The following is a 19,074-nucleotide window of genomic DNA, read 5'->3' on the forward strand; positions in this document are numbered from 1 at the left end:
ATTAATCTATAGCTCCATGTTTCTTTTTCTATTAATCTATAGCTACATGTTTCTATCTTGCAGCTTTTCTTTCTCCGTTACTTTCCTCCTGCCAAAGGCATACCTCCAAACTGGAATGGTTTTAACTGGACAAATTGACCAATTGCTCTTCTGTTTGGACGGCCATGCCCAGTGGTGAAAAAAGGAACTTCAGGCCTTACCATGACCATCTGCCAATTACAGTAACAAACAAGAATCAGAGCTGCCAATCAGCCTGCAATGGCCAGTTTGGAAGGATCTAATAACCAGTAAATATATTTTAGTTACATAATATCCATTGATATGACAATAATAAACATGTGTTGATAATTCCATTTCCAGCAGCCTCTATTCTAAGGTTTCAGAAGGTCTTTGATGGGTAAACTTCAATGTCTACGAAAGCTGTGACAAGAGTCAATCTCTCTCTTTTCTTGGCAACAAGTCTTCACAATCAGATAATTGGAGTTATTAACACTGGATACAACAATACACAACTGTTTGTACAATACCACCACTTTTAAACACTACTCTATAACCATCCATTCCTGGGATCTCAGGATGAAGTGTTGAGGAAATGTGCCAGTGCCTTGTCAGTGTCATTCTCATAAGTTACTAGGGCTTCAGCAACATTAGTTGATGAGAACCCCATTTCCCGCAGAAGAGTAAAGCCCTTAACAAATTCCTGCACCTGAAGAACAGAAAATAATTGTTTGTCAAAAAATCAGAAGACAATCAAAATGCCTAGCAAGTGGGACAGCATCTGGTACTGGTATGTGCAAGCAGTGGGGCTTATCCAGCTAAAATGAAAAAATAAATAGAATAAATTCTCCAACACTGCATGCAAGCACACAGATGTTTTGTGCAACTAAATTGAAGTATAAAGAAATTTCATAACACAAAACCTGAGCAACAGATCACCGGACATTGATTTCTACCCAGATGCCAACTTATGTGTGCAAATGGTCCAACTACAAAGCCAGTGGGTAACTCCAATATCCATGTTCTTTCAATGAGTCAATTTATATGTTAGAATTAGCAGCAGAAGCAAGTAAGGCTTAAGTCTCGTGTGGTGGCTTGGTGGCTCAGCCATATGAACCCTATTCTGCCATTCCACTCAATCTAGGAAAAAACATATTTTGAAAATTATGAGATGTTTTTGAATGTCTCCTGAATTTGCTCAAGCCATTCATAGCATTAGGCATATCATATGGACTGAAGCCACTAATTGAAGAGGGCAAGACACTAGCAAAATCAATGGTACTAGATTATTAGAGGTTTTTTGACATGAAAACATTACAAATTTTTATCATCATTGGTCACAAAGCTGCCATTCCTTGATTGTTCCATGCAGCATAATGGATTTCTATCTTGGAACACTGAAGAAAATGCAAGGGAGAACATGCTGTCTATGACAAATCCAATTAAATTGATTATTTACGGGTTTTCTTGGATGGAAACATTAGCAATTTTACCATCATTTATCACAAAGCTGTCATCTCCTAATTGCTCCATGCAGCATAATGGATTTCTATATTGGAATGTTACGGAAATGGAAGGAAGAATGCATCCTTTTGATAAATCCAATTAAGTTGATTAAAGAGAGTAGGGGCCTCCAGGCTGAGGTTTCCTCATAAATCCCACGTTGATGCCCCAGCCATCAATTAACTAGCCAGGCAGGAAAAAATAAAATTCAAGAGGCCAGAGCAAAAATGTCATAAATACGATGTGCTCATAACATCATGCACAGTTTAAGCAGTTAACTAAGTGCCTGGGGACTCCAAACACTTGCCATCATAAAATCAATTAATAGCATGCTATACATGTACACACGCACACCCAACATGTGTACAAGGTGGGGGGGGCGGGGGGGTTGAAGAGGAAATACAAGGGCAGGATCCATCACCAACTACTGTGCACAGATGCAGTCAATCCATGCCCGAAGACTATAAACAAATTTCATCATAAAAATAAACTAATTTAATAATACCATACAATTATTTTGAAAAAAAAAAAAAAAACAGTATTCACTGTGAGGGAATAGTCCATAACGAATTTAATGCACAGATGCAACCAAGAAGTTGAAACAGGTTACAACTAAGCCATGATGCCAACAACTTTTGGTTGACTATGTCATCTTTTTGCACTACCATTCAATCAAGCACCATATTCTCCATTTAATTCTCATAAGATCGTGCCCAAGGAAGCTAGAATGGAGTATTGTAGGCAAATATACTGCAGTTATAATCTTTGAGCATCTCGAAATATTTGATTATTATAATGAAAGGCTACACATAAGTAAGAAACAACTGAATACCTTGGTTGGATTGTCCCCATAATTTGCAACTGCAAGGGGAACAGCTTCTCGGTTAAGCCCAGATGCAATGTATTTGCTCACTACAGGATCTGCAACAGAGCCCTACAATGACAACCAAATGGTATCAATTTTACCTTAACAGCGAAAATCTATTCGGGAAAAAAAAAATCATACTAAAATGCATCAAGTCATCAATATTATTTTAAAACAACAATGATGTCACAAATAATATATTACTAAGGGTATGTACAACATGTTATCATTGCTCATTTTGTTTCTAACAGTTAATGAAATGCAAATTAAATGATGAGTCTGCCAGAAATTGAATGGCTTCATCTGATAACCAGACAACATAGTAGAGCTGCTGCACTATAATGGAATGCTATCTGTCTACTTTCTTCTCTCTCTCTCTCTTTTTTCCCCTCCACCCTCTTCCCACAATGAAACAGAGAAAATTTATATCTCTCGATTTAACCTATAGCCTAAAAATTGGCAACGGCTGTCTCTGTCCTCTTTCCCTTTCTCATTTTCGAATTTTCATCTACTAACAAGTCAACCCTTGTTGACAAAGCCGCCATAATTCTTTTATACAGTAATACATCTGTAGCACAACTTTTAGCCAATTTAAAACTATATTTGGTTTCTCAAATGCTGAAATTCCAAAGACTGATTTTTGTTCGAATTTTGTGGAGGCAAAAACAGAAACTTGCCCTCAAATACCAAGTTCAAACACACCTGATACTCCAAGGGAGCAAAGACCTGCTGAAATTAACCACAACATCCATCCTACTATTAGAATTCCCAAATCAATTGGGATTTCTAATTAATCTATTATGATTTCCAATGAATTCTATTTAATGTTAGGATTATTTAATGTTAAGATTTTTATTTAATGTGTTAGGATTCCAAAATCAAGTGGGATTGAGTCTATTAAGGACTTGGATTGGGATATTTTACATTCCTAATAAGAGTAAGTTTCCCTACCATATATATATATATATATATATATATATGTAACCTTACAGGGCTTTTCCATTCAAGCAATAACATAATTCATAGCCTTTGGCTCATTTGGAGGCAGATTCCCTCGAAGTGATCAAACCCTATTTTCTTTTACTATTTTCCCTTATTAAAATTTCCCCAATTTCTCCACAATAAAACCCTACGGTCTTATCTTTTGGTATCAAAACTGGCATTCTGGTGGATGTTGTTAACCCGCCAACAAAAGCAAGCTCTTGGAATTCTTGATCTTCACTCATACGCAATGGCTCAGAAAAATTCAGTAGAATCCTAGATGGAAGCTAGGCTAAAGGCTAAACTTGGCAATATGTTTATGTTTTAATTTGAAGAGATCAAAGAATCGCTCACTAAACTATTCATTAGATTTTCCAACAAAGAGAGAGAAGATGATGCCTCTACATCAGCTAATCATAGGGAGCAGCCATACATGTGTGAAGGAGGTTACCAAGGAGAGCGAGATTGTGGTCCTTCTCGTATGAAAGTGGAATTTCCTTAATGGGATAGTGATGACCCTACCAATTGGGTTTCTAGGGCTGAAAAATACTTTAACTTTCACCACACTCTAGAAACATCTAAAGTTGAGATTGCTTTTATTAGTCTGGATGGCAATGCTATTCAATAGTATGACTGGTTTAAAGCTCCTTATGGAATGCCTTCATAGGCAGAATTTGTTTCTAGGTTACTTGTCCAATTTGGGCTCACTGGATATGAGAATATCAATGGAGAGCTTGCTAAAATATGCCATACTAGCATGTCTTGGAGTACCAGATACGATTTGAGCAGCTATTAAATAGGGCTAAGATTGGAATGAAAGCCAACTCATCAGTACTTTTATTGAAGGTCAACTACCTGACATTCGGCATGAGGTCAAAGTACGTCGGCCATGAACTACGACTGCTGCAATTTCCTTTGCATGGTTAGAAGAAGAGAAGCTGGGAGAAGAATGATGTAACTCCAACAAGACCATTAGCAAGTAGAATGTCAGTAGCACTATCACACCACCTACTCCTCACAATCTTTTTGCCAAACAATTGACTTAGGAGGAACTTAAAGAGAGAATGACAAAAGTTTTGTGCTGACATAGTGATGAAAAGTGGCATAGAAGGCACTGTTGTAAAAAGGGACCACTATTGATGATTGAACCAATGGAGGAGCCGGAAGAGGTTGAGGATGACCCCCTTTATTCAGATCAAGAAGTTATCACTTTTCATGCTTTAGCTGGTTAAGCTAAACCTCAATCATGAAAATTAGTGGCTTCCTAAAATGTCGAACTGTTACTATCTTAATTGATACGGGTAGCACTAACAATTTTATGAACACTAAAATTGAAAACCGGCTAGCCTATCTTGTAGAGCAATGTGAAAAGTTTGATGTGAAGGTTGTAGATGTAAGGACCTTGACATGTCAGAGCAAGTGTTCGAAGGTTAAACTTACTATGCAAAACCATGGCTTGTATATTGATTTCTTTTTGCTGCCACTAGAAGACTATGAAGTGGTTTTAGGTATTGAATGGTTAAGGATTTTAGGTGATATAGCTTGGAATTTTTCTAAACTGGTTGAAGTTCACTGTTAATGGCTAGAGAGTGACTCTTAAAGGCAAACATTGTGGTAATGTCACTAAAGATTCAAGCCATCGTATGGAGAAGCTTCTTAAAAAGCAGTAACATGGTTGCTAGGTACAACTTTGACCACTAGAGTTACAACATCAATTTGGCCAACATGAAGGGCTAGACTCTCTTATTTCAGAATTTTCTAACCTATTCGTAGAGTCACAAGGATTACCACCTCAATGAACACATGATCACCATATTCCTTTATTGCCAGTAGTGTCCCTACTAATGTCTGTCCTTATCGCTATCCTTATTTTTAGAAAGCAAAAATAGAAAAGCTAGTAGATGCAGGCATAATTTAACCAAGTGTCAATCTATATTCTTCTCCTATCTTATTGGTGATGAAGAAAGATGGCTCTTGGTGGATGTGTGTTGATTATCGAGCACTGAACAAGAACACTGTGAAGGATAAATATCCTATCCCTGTTGTCGATGAATTGTTAGATGAGTTGGGAGGTGCCCAACAATTCACCAAACTTGACTTGAGATTAGGCTCTCATCAAATTTGAGTGCACAAGGATGACATTCAGAAGACTGTGTTTAGAACTCACGATGGCCATTATGAGTTCTTAGCTATGCCTTTTGGGTTAACCAATATGCCTTCAACCTTCTAAAGTCTCATGAATGACATTTTCCGACCTTACCTAAGTGAATTTGTTCTCATATTTTTTAATGATATTCTGATATATAGCTCATCTCTTGAAAGATCATTTAGGTCATTTGCGAATTGTACTCACCACTCTTCATGAGTATGATCTGTTTGTTGAGAAATCTAAATGTAGTTTTGCTCGATCACATGTGGAATACCTTGGGCATACTGTTTCCTAAGGCGTTTCAGTTCACTCTTCTAAAATACAAGTGATGACAAACTAACCTATTCCGCAAACAATCAAAATGTTGCGAGGATTTTGGGGGTTAACTGGTTCCTACCGCAAGTTTGTCAAGGATGATAGAAAGACTTGCGCTCCACTGACGGCTCTACTAAAAAAAGGATGCATTCAAATGGAGTGAGGAAGCTGAACAATCCTTTGTCAAGCTTAAGCACGCAATATCCACCACACTAGTTCTTGCCCTGCCAAATTTCAACAAGGTGTTCATCATCGAGTCTAATGCATCAATAGCTGGCATTGGTGCAGTTTTAATGCAAGACAAATGCTCCATTGCTTTTACTAGTAAGGCTTTTTCTCCATCCCACATCGGCATGTCTGTTTATGACAAAGAGAATCTAGCCATAGTGCATGCAGTTACAAAGTGGAGATTATATTTAATTGGTTGGCATTTCCAAATCTGAATTGATCATAAAAGTCTAAAGTATTTTTTGGAACAACGAATCTCTTCCATGGAACAACAAATGTGGGTTACAAAGTTGTTGGGCTATGACTATAAGATTACTTACAACAAAGGGACTAAGAGTGAGGTGGCAGATGCACTCTCACGACTTCCTAAACAAGTTGAACTTATAGCTATTTCGGTACCTGCATGTACTACTCTTGAACAATTAGGAAGGAATGGTGGCAAAATCTGAAAACTAGAGGTATTGTCCAAAAGCTACAAAAAAAAGCCAACTTCAGTCCCTCCTTACCTTTGGGACTCTTTAAACTTACCGTATAAAGGGAGGATTATATTAGTGTCTAATTTAACCCACAAGCAAACTATTTTGCAAGAATTACACGCATCACCGGTTGCAAGTCACTTTGGTTTTCTTAGAACCTACAAGTGCATTTCCTCAGTTATTTTATTGGAAGGGAATGAAGCGTGAAATCAAAAATCTTGTGGCATAATGTGATGTTTGTCAATGACAGAAAGGGGAAACTGTGGCGAGTCTAGGCTTTCTATAGCCTCTTCCTATTCCAGAAGAAGCTTGGACTGATATCTCCTTGGATTTCATTGAGAGACTACCATCTTCTCATGGTAAGTCTACTATTTTTGTTGTTGTGGACAATCTCACAAAATATGCTCATTGTTGTGCCATAACTCACCCTTATACTACCATAAGTGTTGTAATTTTGCTGAGAATATTGTCAAGTTGCATGGAATTCCTCAGTCTATTGCCAATGATTGTGACAAAGTCTTTACCAACAACTTTTGGTAAGAGCTTTTCCGTTTGCAAGAAACACAATTGAATATGAGCACCGCATATCATCCACAATTAGATGGGCAAACTGAAGTTGTTAAGATGTTCTTGCAAACTTATCTTTGTTGCTTTGCTAGCAACAAACTAAAGGGTTGGGTGCGATGGCTCCCATGGGCGGAATGGTGATGTAATACCACTGATCATTCCTCCATCAAGTTGACTCTATTTGAGGTTGTTTATGATCGTGTCCCTCCTGTTCTAGCTAGGTATTCAGCTAGATCATCCAGAGTTGATCAAGTTGACAAGGAGTTATATGACTGAGACAAACAGCTTCAGCTCCTCAAGGAAAATCTTGTTGCAGCTCAAGCTCATATGAAACAGCAATCTGATAAACACCATAGCAAAAGGGAATTCTCAGTGGGAAATTGGGTCTTTCTCAGGCTACAGCCCTATACAGATTTGTGACTGTTCGTTCTTCAATGAAGTTGTCTCCTCAATTCTACAGGCCTTCTAAGATCCTAAAACATATAGGCCCTATTGCTTATCGTCTTCGCTTACCAACAGGTTCTAAGGTACGTCCAGTTTTACATGTCTCTTGCCTTGAAAAGAACTTAGGGGAGCAAGTTACTAAGCAGCGCCACTTGCCTAATGTTGCACCTATGGGTGAGGTTCAAGTGCAGCCCAAAGCAATTTTGGGTTGCCGAGTGGTCAAACATAGAAGTGGAGACATAATAGAAGTTTTAGTTCACTGGTCTCACTTACCATCTAAAGATGCAACTTGGGAAACTTATAAATCCTTGGAGGAGAGATTCCTAGAGTTTATTACTGCTCACCCTTGAAGACAAGGTTGATTAGAAGGAGGCGAGAATGTTAGGATTCCTAAATCAATTGTGATTTTCTATTCAATGATAGGATTCTCATTTCTCAAATCAATTTGTTAATCTATTATGATTCCCAATCAAATTTATTTAATGTTAAGATTATTTAATGTTAGGATTCTTATTTAATGTGTTAGGATTCTCAAATCAATTGGGATATTTTACATTCCTAATAGGAGTAATACCCTATATATACGTAACCCTAAGAAGGTTTTCCATCCAAGCAATAACATAATTCATAGCTTTTAGCTAATTTGGAGGCAGATCCCCTCAAAGTGATCAAACCTCATTTTCTCTTACTATTTTCCCTTGTTAAAATTTCCCCAATTTCTCCATGATAAAACCCTAGGATCTTAACACCTACACAAACATGTAACTCCGCATGCACATTTTATTCCAACAAGCTATGTATTCATCTCTAGCATCAAAATGTTTTTTCAGTAGGGAAAGTAGAAGCATTGGGTAACTTGGTAAGGGATTTCATATTGCCCAGGATTAATTTGGGAATCATGGAAAAACAATTCACCGAAACTCTATTGAGTCTTTGGAGCACAAAGCAAGATTTCCCATGGTTGGTGTTAAATGATCTATCAGTTTGGGGTGTTAGGGAAAATTTGGGCGTTTGATTGTGCATAGGAATAAGATTTTTTATCTTTTACGGTAGATGGGTGTTGTATACTTTTGAAAGTTTGACAAGCTTGCTTGGGAGCAGCCTCGATCCTGAGAAGGGGAAAGAAGAACCATTTGAGGGATCATCGCCTACTTCTCATGGACTAGCCCACTTAGCTATTTAGTGATCTCAAACCTTGGAGAGGAGACCAGTCCAGTCTCCATCTTGGAAACCATCTTCCTCATTTCTACTAGGGAATTCAGCAGGGTTCACTCTAAAGCTCAATCATCATTTAGGGTTTTATTCAAGGAGATTTCCCAATCATCTCGTTACACGGACAACCAAGACAAGAGGATGAACAAAGGCATCAGATTCAAACAAAATCAAGGCCTTCAGGTTGAAATCAATCCCTCTTTTTTTTGTGCTATACTAGTAGGGCTAATGAACGACCCTTTGATCTATGTCGTTCCCAGTTCAGCCAGGTCTGATTATAAATGCTAAAATGAGTGGAGCGAACGGCTTTAGAGGGAAAAAGCGGGTAGGGGCGAGCTTTTTTTCTCTTAAATTGCTTTTTCCTCCGTTCAGTGGGATCAAAACTCTTTTTCCTCCGTTTATGAACCCCTTATTTGAATTCAAAATTAGCTCTTTAAGCGACCCAAAGCACACTAGTCACACTGCATTCTACTCATAAGAATAACATCATAGTTTAGTAACCTACCATTTTGTGGTGTAACACATGCCAAATCATCTTATACCAATTTCTCTCATCTTGTCCATTTTTAATAAAGAAGATTTTAATTAGAGATAAGAAAGAGAAAAATAAAAATTACAAGAGTGTGAGACATCCTTTGATTCCTCAAAACAACTAACAAATAAAAAAGAAAAACTTCAAACCAAGAAACTTTAAATGACATTGTGATGTAGGACAAGAAGCAAGACCTTTGGGACGATCCTTGTTGGAGAATGATTAAGAACTAGGTCAAGGGATTGTTGGGTTTAGTTAGTAGTTAATTGTGTGTTTATTTTAATTAGTATATGATTATGTGTATTTGGAGGCTTGTTTGTAATATGTGTGCATGTTAGCAGTATATTTGTAATTTCATGTGAAGAGGCTTTCTTATAATTAGTGTGAAAGCCATGTTGTAGGTAGTTTTTGTTGAATTGATTTTGAAGCGAAGTGAGTTTTTCCCCTTGTATCTCCTCTCTCCTCTCTTTTTCCTTCTTCCCCTTCCCTCCCTTCTATCTCTCATGGCTGCAGATCATTTATGCTGCCCCTGCATCTTTTGGTATCAGAGCCCACTATCAATATTTATTCATCCACTTCAATCCCCCATTTCCCCCTCTCTTCTCCTCTTATTTTGTCTTTTTTCCTTCCTCGTCTCTTCTTCTTTCTTCTAATTTTTCTCTGGTTCTAATCCTCTATTCTGTTCCCAAATCCTAATCCCCTGCTGCCCAGCAGTATCTGCCCACTTCTTCTTCTGTTCATCTTCTCCGTCTCTTCTTTTCTCCTTTTCCCCTAATTCTCTACCATAATTCTCTCAAATCACCCTCTGATTTTTAATTTTGTCCCTTTGTTCTCTTTCTTTCTCCTATGTTCTATCTAAAACCTCTTTTTGTTTTCTTCTCTTCTCCCATGAGTCCCATTCTGTTCCTCCTCCTCCTCCTCTTCTTCTTAATTCTTTCCATCTCCCTCTCTATTTCTTTCTATCTCTGTCCGTCATCATCACCAATTCTACATTTTTTAAAAAAAATTAAAGAAACTAGAAAGAAGTTCTGAACTTTTTTGAAATTCCGGTCATGTCCCCCTCTTTCAAACATGTCTTTTGAGCAAGTTTTTCTCAGCACCTCCTATACCATCAAAAGCAGAACCCCCCAAAACCTTAGCCTCCAAAATTTCTTTTCAATCCAACCATCAGAGGACTCTACATGCCGGAAGAAGATTGCTAGCTGACGCCCCTTCAAAAATCCCAATCTTCTGTGCTTTTCTCATCACACTACTACCAACATTGTAATCTCCTCCCCCCTTGAAGTACTGAAGACTTCACCATTCAATTTCAGCAAGAACTTTCACCGTATGTTTGAAGAAGCCTTGAATTTGAATAAGATATAATGCAAAATTATATTAAAGTTTGTCCAAATCCAAGGTCCGAAATCAATGCTCCCAAATGTAAGGTCAATCTAAACACAAAACTGCACTACATTTCTCATGATTTAAAATTCAGAAGCTAACAGTTCTAGCATCAATAGAGGTTCCAAGTTAAATGGAGCAAATAAACCAGGTCAAAAGTAAAAGTCCTGAGCCATAACAAATAAGAAAAAAGAGAAGTGCTGGAAGGGAAAATGTATACCAATGAAGATGCCGGCTCTGTGGTTCTAGAAGGAAGGTTTTCCAACCCAAGCCTGCTCCAATTCTGGCTATCCTTCTCTGCTTCAACCAGTATCTTCCTCTCAAATTCAAAGTCAAACTGGAAATTGCTCCGAGGAATATCTCCAAAGTGAGGTGACATTTGAGGCTTCAAAGAGAGCAATTAAAATGAAAATCTAAAAATCAAAACAGACAACATAATAGACTTACACACATATATGAGCAAGAAACAATCAGAAATGATTCTTTTACCTTTAGTGATTAATTGGCCAAAGAGAAAAAAAAATGAGGAAGAAGAAAGAAAGTTTATAACTAACAAAGAACAAAGATTTTATAAATATGTTAAGTAAAACCAATTTTACATAATGAACTCATATTGGAATAAAATAAATTACAAAATTCTAGCAAAGCCGATCATTCTAGAGCAAGTGCAACTTCAATATACAAATACGAAATTTACTTGCTTTCTGGTTACCCTCAGACTCGACATAGTGCAAGTTATTAAAAGGTAATCAAACAACATAAAAATGAAAATAATCCTGTACAAAATCAATTAATTTAAAGCAATCCTAGACAAGGATCATCAACCAAGGCAGCTCAAATTGTGGCATCCCAAAATAATCCAATAAGTACAAGGTTCAAAACCATACCGGGGGAGTTATCCTATATTCTGGTTTAATTGCAATCCTGATGCCCAATCCTGCTGCAAATCATTTTCAAACGAAAATTAGCTTCACTTATGAAACATCATGCAATGAAATCAAACGTATGATCCAAAAACACCCTATGAATATCAATTGATTAAAAAGTGTACCATAATGCTTTAATCGTTGTTTCCTAAACGGAGCTGAAATTATGGATAATATTATTAATTTTTTTTTTAAAAAAAAAGCCTTCTTTTAATAGAAAAATGAGTTAAAGATTCCAATAAATGACCAACAAGTGTATTAAAAAAATCCTTTAATCAGTTTTTCCTTACTGATAAGAAAACAATGTGTTAAGTTATTAAAGTCAAAACGATACGCTTCTTTTAATAAGATGAGTAAAAAGATAACCCTGAACGATTAATCAGTGCGCCATGTTGAGGAAGATCGTACTTCATGGCAACAATCTTGCCTAACATCACGGCAAGTATCAAGCAAATTGGGGACTGATACTACGTGAACTTCCTATTTAAGAGAAGTCAGCGAATCATCTAAATATGGACAGGAGCGCGTAGATTATTTACATTCAATTTTATGTTCCCCATTTAAATGTATAAATACGGGTTGTATAGAGCTTGTAAAAAAATATCAATAGTAATTCATTCTTTGCTCTCTTTTGTTCTTTATTTCCCTCTCGTTTCTTTTTGCTCTAGTTTTATCATGGTATCAGAGCAAATCGATCCTTGAGAGGTAAAACTTTTGTTTGAGGATGATTCTCCTCGGTTTCGTTCCTCTATTTTTGAATACCACAAAACAGAGGTTGTATTTCTCATATCTTCTCACATCAACTTTATTGTCAAACCTTGAGTGTGGGTTTTATTTTTCAAAATTCCACTACTCTTGATTGTGGAATTATTCTGATGCTCTCTATTTTTCACTTGGTTCGATCAATCAATTCAATTTGATTTCCGTTTTCATTGAGTATTTTGTCGAACAATTGGGGTGCACAACCTGCATATTGCCTTTGTTCAAGGTTGAAGAAGGTGGGTTTTGGGCTGTTTTTCCTAAGCTAAAACCCAGTCCCTGCACACGGTCACTCCATTCCATTTCTCTTTGGGCTGCACATTTTATTTTAGCCAACAAAATCTAATTTAAGCCCAGCCCGTGTCACAAAACAGACCCGCGCCCCATATTTGACCCGCATCACAAGTCCAGATCACACCCTAGTCCGGTCTAACCTGATCCGTATTTTCAAAAAAAAAAAAAAAAAACAGGTTCACTTCTCATGGCTGAAGAGGAAACCAAGGTGGAAAAATATGATGATCCTAATCATCACTTATGCCTCCAACAATCAGATCACCTTGGACTGATTTTGGTTTCTCCACCGCTCACGGAGGACAATTATTCCACATGGAGCCGTGCGATGATTCTCGCACTCCAAGTGAAGAACAAAATCTGCTTCATTGATGGCACGCTACCTTCACCATCTTCCCAATCCTCAGAACACTCACAATGGAGATGATGCAATGTTATGGTAATTTCTTGGCTTCTCAATCTCATTTCGAAAGAGATTTCTAATAGTGTTACCTATTGTGAAACTGCCCATGCCATATTGGACGATCTGAAAGATCGATACTCCCAAGTCAATGGCCCTCACTTATACAAGATTCAACAAGATATTAATAATCTTGTTCAAGGATTTTAATCAATTAATGCATACTTTGCCAAATTGAAGGGTTTGTGGGATGAGTTACGCGCAGTTCAAGGGACGTCTACCTGTACCTGCAGTGCACGCGAGGAGACTCCCACACAGCAAGAACTAGATCATGTCTTGAAATTTTTCATGGGACTCAACGATTCCTACACTGCGATCCGTGGGCAGATACTTCTTATTGATCCACTTCCCACTTCAACCGCACCTATGCCCTTGTGCTTCCAGAAGAACGCCATCGCAGCATTCTGTCTGCCCCATCTGTTGAAGGTATTGCTCTGCCGTAACCAACTATCAGCCACGAAAGGAAGGACGTCTCGGTCCACTTAGGAAGTCTCTCAAATGTACTCACTGTGGCAAAGAGGGGCATACTGTGGATCGATGCTATCACATCTATGGCTTCCCTCCAGAACCTTGTAACTCTAAGCCCAATCAGGGTCCGAAGCATAGTGCTCATCAAGCTTCTTCCAATCCATCTACCAGTAGCCTTCCTTTCACTCCTGAATAGTGTCAGCAGCTTCTGACCATTCTTAACAACTTCGTTCCCTCTCAATCCATGCACACCAAGTAGGTAGTGTCAAATCTTCTTCGTCAGGTAAGTCCAATAATGATATTTTATGGCTTCTTGACAGTGGCGCAACTGATTATATTGTTTGCTCACCCACTGCTCTAACCCAATCTTTTCTAGTACATGGTCGTACTGTTCAATTACCATATGACTCTCTTGCCACCGTTACTCATATTAGATCAGTTCACTTTTCTTCCAATCTTATTTTAGACAATGTCCTTATGATTGGGATGGGAATTGAGTGGGACAGCCTATACCACTTCACCTACACCAGGAATGCTTGTTGTTAGGTGGCTACATCCACGTCCACTTCCCAACTTTGGCACCGTTGTTTGGATCATCTATCAAATAAAAATTTGTCTTTTCTTTCCAATAAATTCCCAAAAATTTGTAGTTTCAATTCAAAATCATGTTTAATTTGTCCATTGGCTAAACAGATTCGTGCACCTTTTCCATATAGTTCCATTTCTTCTCTTAAACCTTTTGACCTATTGCATGTTGATATTTGGGGGAGCCATCGTGTCCTTTCCACTATTGGTGCGCACTATTTTCTCACCATTGTTGATGATTATACCCGCTGTACCTGGGTTTACTTAATGCGCCACAAATCTGACACTCGCTATCTCTTGCAATCCTTCATTCACCTTGTTGAAAACCAATTCTCCACCACCATAAAAATCATCCAAAGTGATAATGGTCCTAAGTTTGACATGCCCTCATTCTATGCCCCCAAAGGCATCATACATCAAACCAGTTGCGTCAACACTCCTCAACAAAATGGAGTAGTTGAATGCAAACACTGTCACCTTCTTAATGTTGCCTATGCATTAATTTTTCAAGCCTATATGCCTAAACACTTTTGGGGGGATGCCATTCTTACCATAACTTATCTCATTAATCGAACCCCTTCTCCTATTTTTGGTGGTTTGTCTCCTTATGAGAGATTGCATAATGTCAAACATGCATACAGTCACCTATGAGTTTTTGGATGCTTATGCTTTGCTTCCACTCACTCGCAAAACCCATCTAAGTTCAATCCAAGAGAAAATCAGTGTGCTTTTCTTGGTTATCCATATGGTCAAAAGGGATACCGACTTTATAACCTTGCAACACATAAAATCTTTGTGTCTCGAGATGTTCTCTTTCATAAAGATTTCTTCCTTTTTGCATCATCTACTCTTGAGCCCACGAAACCAGTCCTACCTTGTCCTATTCCCTCTATTGACCACATCACAGAAATTCCATCTTTGTCACCATCTTTTTCCTCACCGCCTACCTCTCATCCATCCCATCCACTGCTTTACCCTCTCCTCCACCACCTCGACAATCTAGTTGTCCTACTCAACCACCGACATACTTGCAAGATTTTCATGTGGAACAAGCTCTACCATCTCGGCCTGCTCAATCATCTGACTATGCAGTGGTCTGTTCGTCAGGTACTCCTTATTCTCTCACTGATTTTCTATCTTATTCTCACTTATCTCCTTCTCACCGTGCTTTCAACACAACCCTCTCTTTTGCCAAAGAACCCTAGTCATTTCTTCAGGCCATGACCGATCCCAACTGGCGTATTGCCATCCGTGCTAAAATTGATGCCCTCGAGTTCAACAAAACTTGGCATCTTACTCCTCTCCCTCTTGGCAAGAAACCCATTGGCTGCAAATAAGTATATAAGATCAAATACAACCTTGATGGATCCATTGAACAGTACAAGGCTCTCCTAGTTGCCTAGGGTTACAGCCAACAAGAAGACATTGACTACACCGAGACATTTGCTTCGGTTACTAAAATGACCACTGTTCGTACCATTTTGGCTCTTACTTCCACTCACAACTGGCACCTCCATCAACTCGATGTCAACAGTGCTTTTCTCTATGACGATCTTGATGAAGAAGTCTATATGCAGCTTCCTCCGGGGTTCGGACAAAAGGGGGAGACTAGAGTTTACAAGCTCGTTAAGTGTTTGTATGGTTTCAAACAAGCTTTGAGGCAATGGTATGCCAAACTTTCATCCACTCTCATTGATGCAGGATACAAACAATCCAAGGCAGATTATTCACTCTTTGTCAAATCCCATACGGGCAATTTCATTGTCATTTTAGCCTATGTGTATGATATTACTATTGCTGGAAACAATTTGGGACAGGTCAATGAGGTCAAGAAATACCTAGGCGATCATTTCAAACTCTAAGATCTAGAAATCCTCAAATACTTTTTTGGGGATCGAAATGACTCGTTCAGCCAAAGGAATATTTCTATCTCAAAGAAAGTATGCACTCGAGATATTAGAAGATACAGACTTCCTTGGAGGTAAGCCTGGAAACTTTCCCATTGATCAAAATATCGCACTCAACGAGAATGAGGGCATACTCATCTCAAATCCTTCATCATATAGGCGACTTGTTGGAAGACTAATCTGGCCATCACAAAACCGGACTTAGCCTAATTAGTGCATGTACTAAGTTAGTTTATGGACAAGCCACGAATACCAAACTTGGATGCAACACATAGGGTTCTACGGTACCTTAAAAAATCTCCAAGTCAAGGGATTTTCTTATTTGCTTCTAGTGAAATCAAGCTCCGTGCATACTGTGATGCAAATTGGGCACGCTGCAAGGACACTAGACGATCAGTCACTGGGTATTGCATCTTACTCGAAAAATCACCCATTTCCTAGAAGACCAAGAAACAAACAACAGTTTCATGCTCCTCGACCGAAGTAGAATATAGGTCTATGGTCTTTACATGTGAGGTTATTTGATTAAAAGTTTTACTCTCAGATCTTGAAGTAATGCATTCTCAACCAGTCAGACTGTACTGTGATAACAAGGCCGCTATACACATAGCTTTAAATCCAATGTTCCATGAACGAACCAAGCATATTGAGATAGACTGTCATGTGGTTCGAGAAAAACTCCAAAATGACATCATTCAAACAGTCTACATGCATACAAGTCAGCAACCCGCTGATTTTTTTACCAAAGATCTAGGATTCGCACAATTTAATTACTTACTCAGTAAGTTGAGTGTCATAAATATTCATGTCAACTTAAGGGGGAGTGTTGAGGAAGGCCGTACTTCAAGGCAACAATCTTGCCCAACATCACGACAAGTATCAAGTAAATTTGGGACTAATATTACATGAACTTCCTATTTAAGAGAAGTCAACGAATACATCTAAATATGGAGAGGAGCGTGTAGACTAATTAGATTTAATTTTATGCTCCCCATTTACATGCATAAATAAGGGGTTGTATAGAGCTCGTAAAAATACATCAATAGCAATTCATTATTTGCTCTTTTGTTCTTTATTTCCCTCTTGTTTCTTTTTGCTCTAGTTTTATCACACCAAAATATTTATAATCATTTTTCCTGACTGACTTAAAATCACGAATAAAATGATTAAAAAACAAAACAATTCGCTTCATCTAAAATGCAAATTAGTTAGAGGAACGCCACAAACAATATTTTATTACTTGCAGACGAAAATAACCTAACTCAAAAATAATTTAAAAAAAAAAAAACCCAATTAAGGTGATGAACAGAAAGTTAACTGGCGGATCAGAATTTTGATTCTTTCTCATTTTCCTGCGTTTTCTCGGGAATCAAACAGAGCGCGACGGGAAACATGAGAGCTGAAACTTACAAGAAGAGGAGGGAGAAGAGGTCTGGTGATAGGGGGCGGTGCGGCCGAGGGGTGGAGCGACGCCGTGAGCCGGTTGACCGACCCGAGGGTAGAGGGAGGGAGCGTACATCGGATGGGGGGAGGGGGAAGACGACGTGGTTGGTCTGTACATGGGGATCTGTGAATCGTACGGTGAGCCTCCTCTGTTCCTGAAGTCGTAGTCCATGTAATTGAGATCGAAGCAGGGAAAGAGGAGAGAGGCGAGAGGAGAGAGAGTCTAAGGAAACGTATTTAGGAGCTCTTTCATTTGGGCTTTTTGCCATTTTTGATTTTATTTTTTAATAAAATATTAAATAATAATGTGATTGGACCAAATTTTTCCATTTTGATGCGTCTCAAATCTCGCTAAATGGTCAATGAGATTTAAATAAAACTTACTGGACCATCCAATGAGATTTTGTTAGGAAATGAACCAGTTGGTCTCCTTCCTCCTCACTTGTGAACTTACAGAGAGTAGAGGGCAGTGTCAAGATTAGGTTGGGAAATAAACCGGTTGGTCTCCTTCCTCAATTCCTTGCAAACTTGCAAAGAGAAGGGGGCAGTGGCAGAGAAGAGAGGATAGCAGTCGTAAGTTGGAGATTGGACTTGTAGCAGGTGATCGTTGGAGGGAGGGAGGAGGACCATAGCTCGTAGCAGCTGAACGTTTGAGGGAGGAAGATATAAAAAAAGGGAGAAGAGGTATGTCAAAGCCCTAAACACTTTGGTTAATGACTCTTTCAATTGTTGGTTTCATTCAAGGATTCGATAGTTTGATTGGAAGATTTATTATTTGCATTCATAAATTAGTATTTGGTTTGAAAGATTTTTTTATTTGGATTCTGCATCCGGAAACCCCCAATTTGAGGTTAGGGTTTCATTCTTTATTTGTATTTGATTTTGAATTTATTAATTTGCTATATATTATTTGTTATATTTAATGTGCTAATTTGCTGTTATTTAATTTGAGGTTAATTTGGTTAATTTGTTGTTATTTAATATGAGGTTAGGGTTGAATCCATTTATTGAATTTTACTTAATTGAATTTTACTTTATTATTCAACTACACAAATCCTCTTGGTTCAAAATATTTTGTAATTGCTTAATTATATATACACATACTAATATATATATATATATATATATTAAGTGCATTGTACATAATATGTGAAATAATATTTATAATCTTAATGAAGTTTAGATATAAAATAATATACTGATATATTGTCATAATTTGGTTTTGAAATATTAAAATATAACTATTCACAATTTTTTTATATAATATTCTGTTTCAAATTATAAAATATAAATATAAATATTTAAAATGAAAAATAGAAACTATTTTCAACAACTAAAAATGCCTAACTTTTTTCCCAACAAACTACTATATTTTATTGTCACCCTTAATTTATTTCAAATATTACAAATTACAAAATCATTAATACATTAATTACATTTTTTTATCATTTTAAATATTTTCAAATACTTTACAATTTTTTTACTATTGACTTTTTCTTCCTAATTCCTTTTCTCAATGAGAACAAACAATTTTTATGAAAATCACATTCAGCTCCTAAGACACAAAAAAGACCAACTGAGCA

General features: G+C 37.6%; 1 protein-coding gene across 1 annotated transcript; it reads right to left on the bottom strand.

The window, feature by feature from the left end:
- Nucleotides 1–266: 266 nt before the first annotated feature.
- On the bottom strand, nt 267–17,746 carry LOC131145955 (uncharacterized). The gene is made up of 5 exons (XM_058095131.1): nt 17,459–17,746; nt 11,540–11,592; nt 10,873–11,037; nt 2,333–2,434; nt 267–706 (listed from the first exon to the last, which is right to left on the bottom strand). The coding sequence occupies exons 1-5, from the start codon at nt 17,661–17,663 to the stop codon at nt 572–574; spliced, it is 660 nt and encodes a 219-aa protein (XP_057951114.1). The 5' UTR covers nt 17,664–17,746; the 3' UTR covers nt 267–571.
- Between the last annotated feature and the right edge of the window lie 1,328 nt (nt 17,747–19,074).

This window comes from Malania oleifera, chromosome 13 (genome assembly GCF_029873635.1).
Source record: "Malania oleifera isolate guangnan ecotype guangnan chromosome 13, ASM2987363v1, whole genome shotgun sequence".
NCBI lineage: Eukaryota > Viridiplantae > Streptophyta > Magnoliopsida > Santalales > Ximeniaceae > Malania > Malania oleifera.

Bases quoted from the DNA above. Each gene is read 5' to 3' on its own strand.
- LOC131145955 (XM_058095131.1), bottom strand. From the start codon at position 17,663: ATGGACTACGACTTCAGGAACAGAGGAGGCTCACCGTACGATTCACAG. The intron at 2,435-10,872 runs GTATACATTTTC...TTGTCATTGTAG, and splicing joins CAGAGCCGGCATCTTCATTG to GGCTCTGTTGCAGATCCTGT. The intron at 707-2,332 runs GTATTCAGTTGT...TCTGTTCTTCAG, and splicing joins ATGGGGACAATCCAACCAAG to GTGCAGGAATTTGTTAAGGG.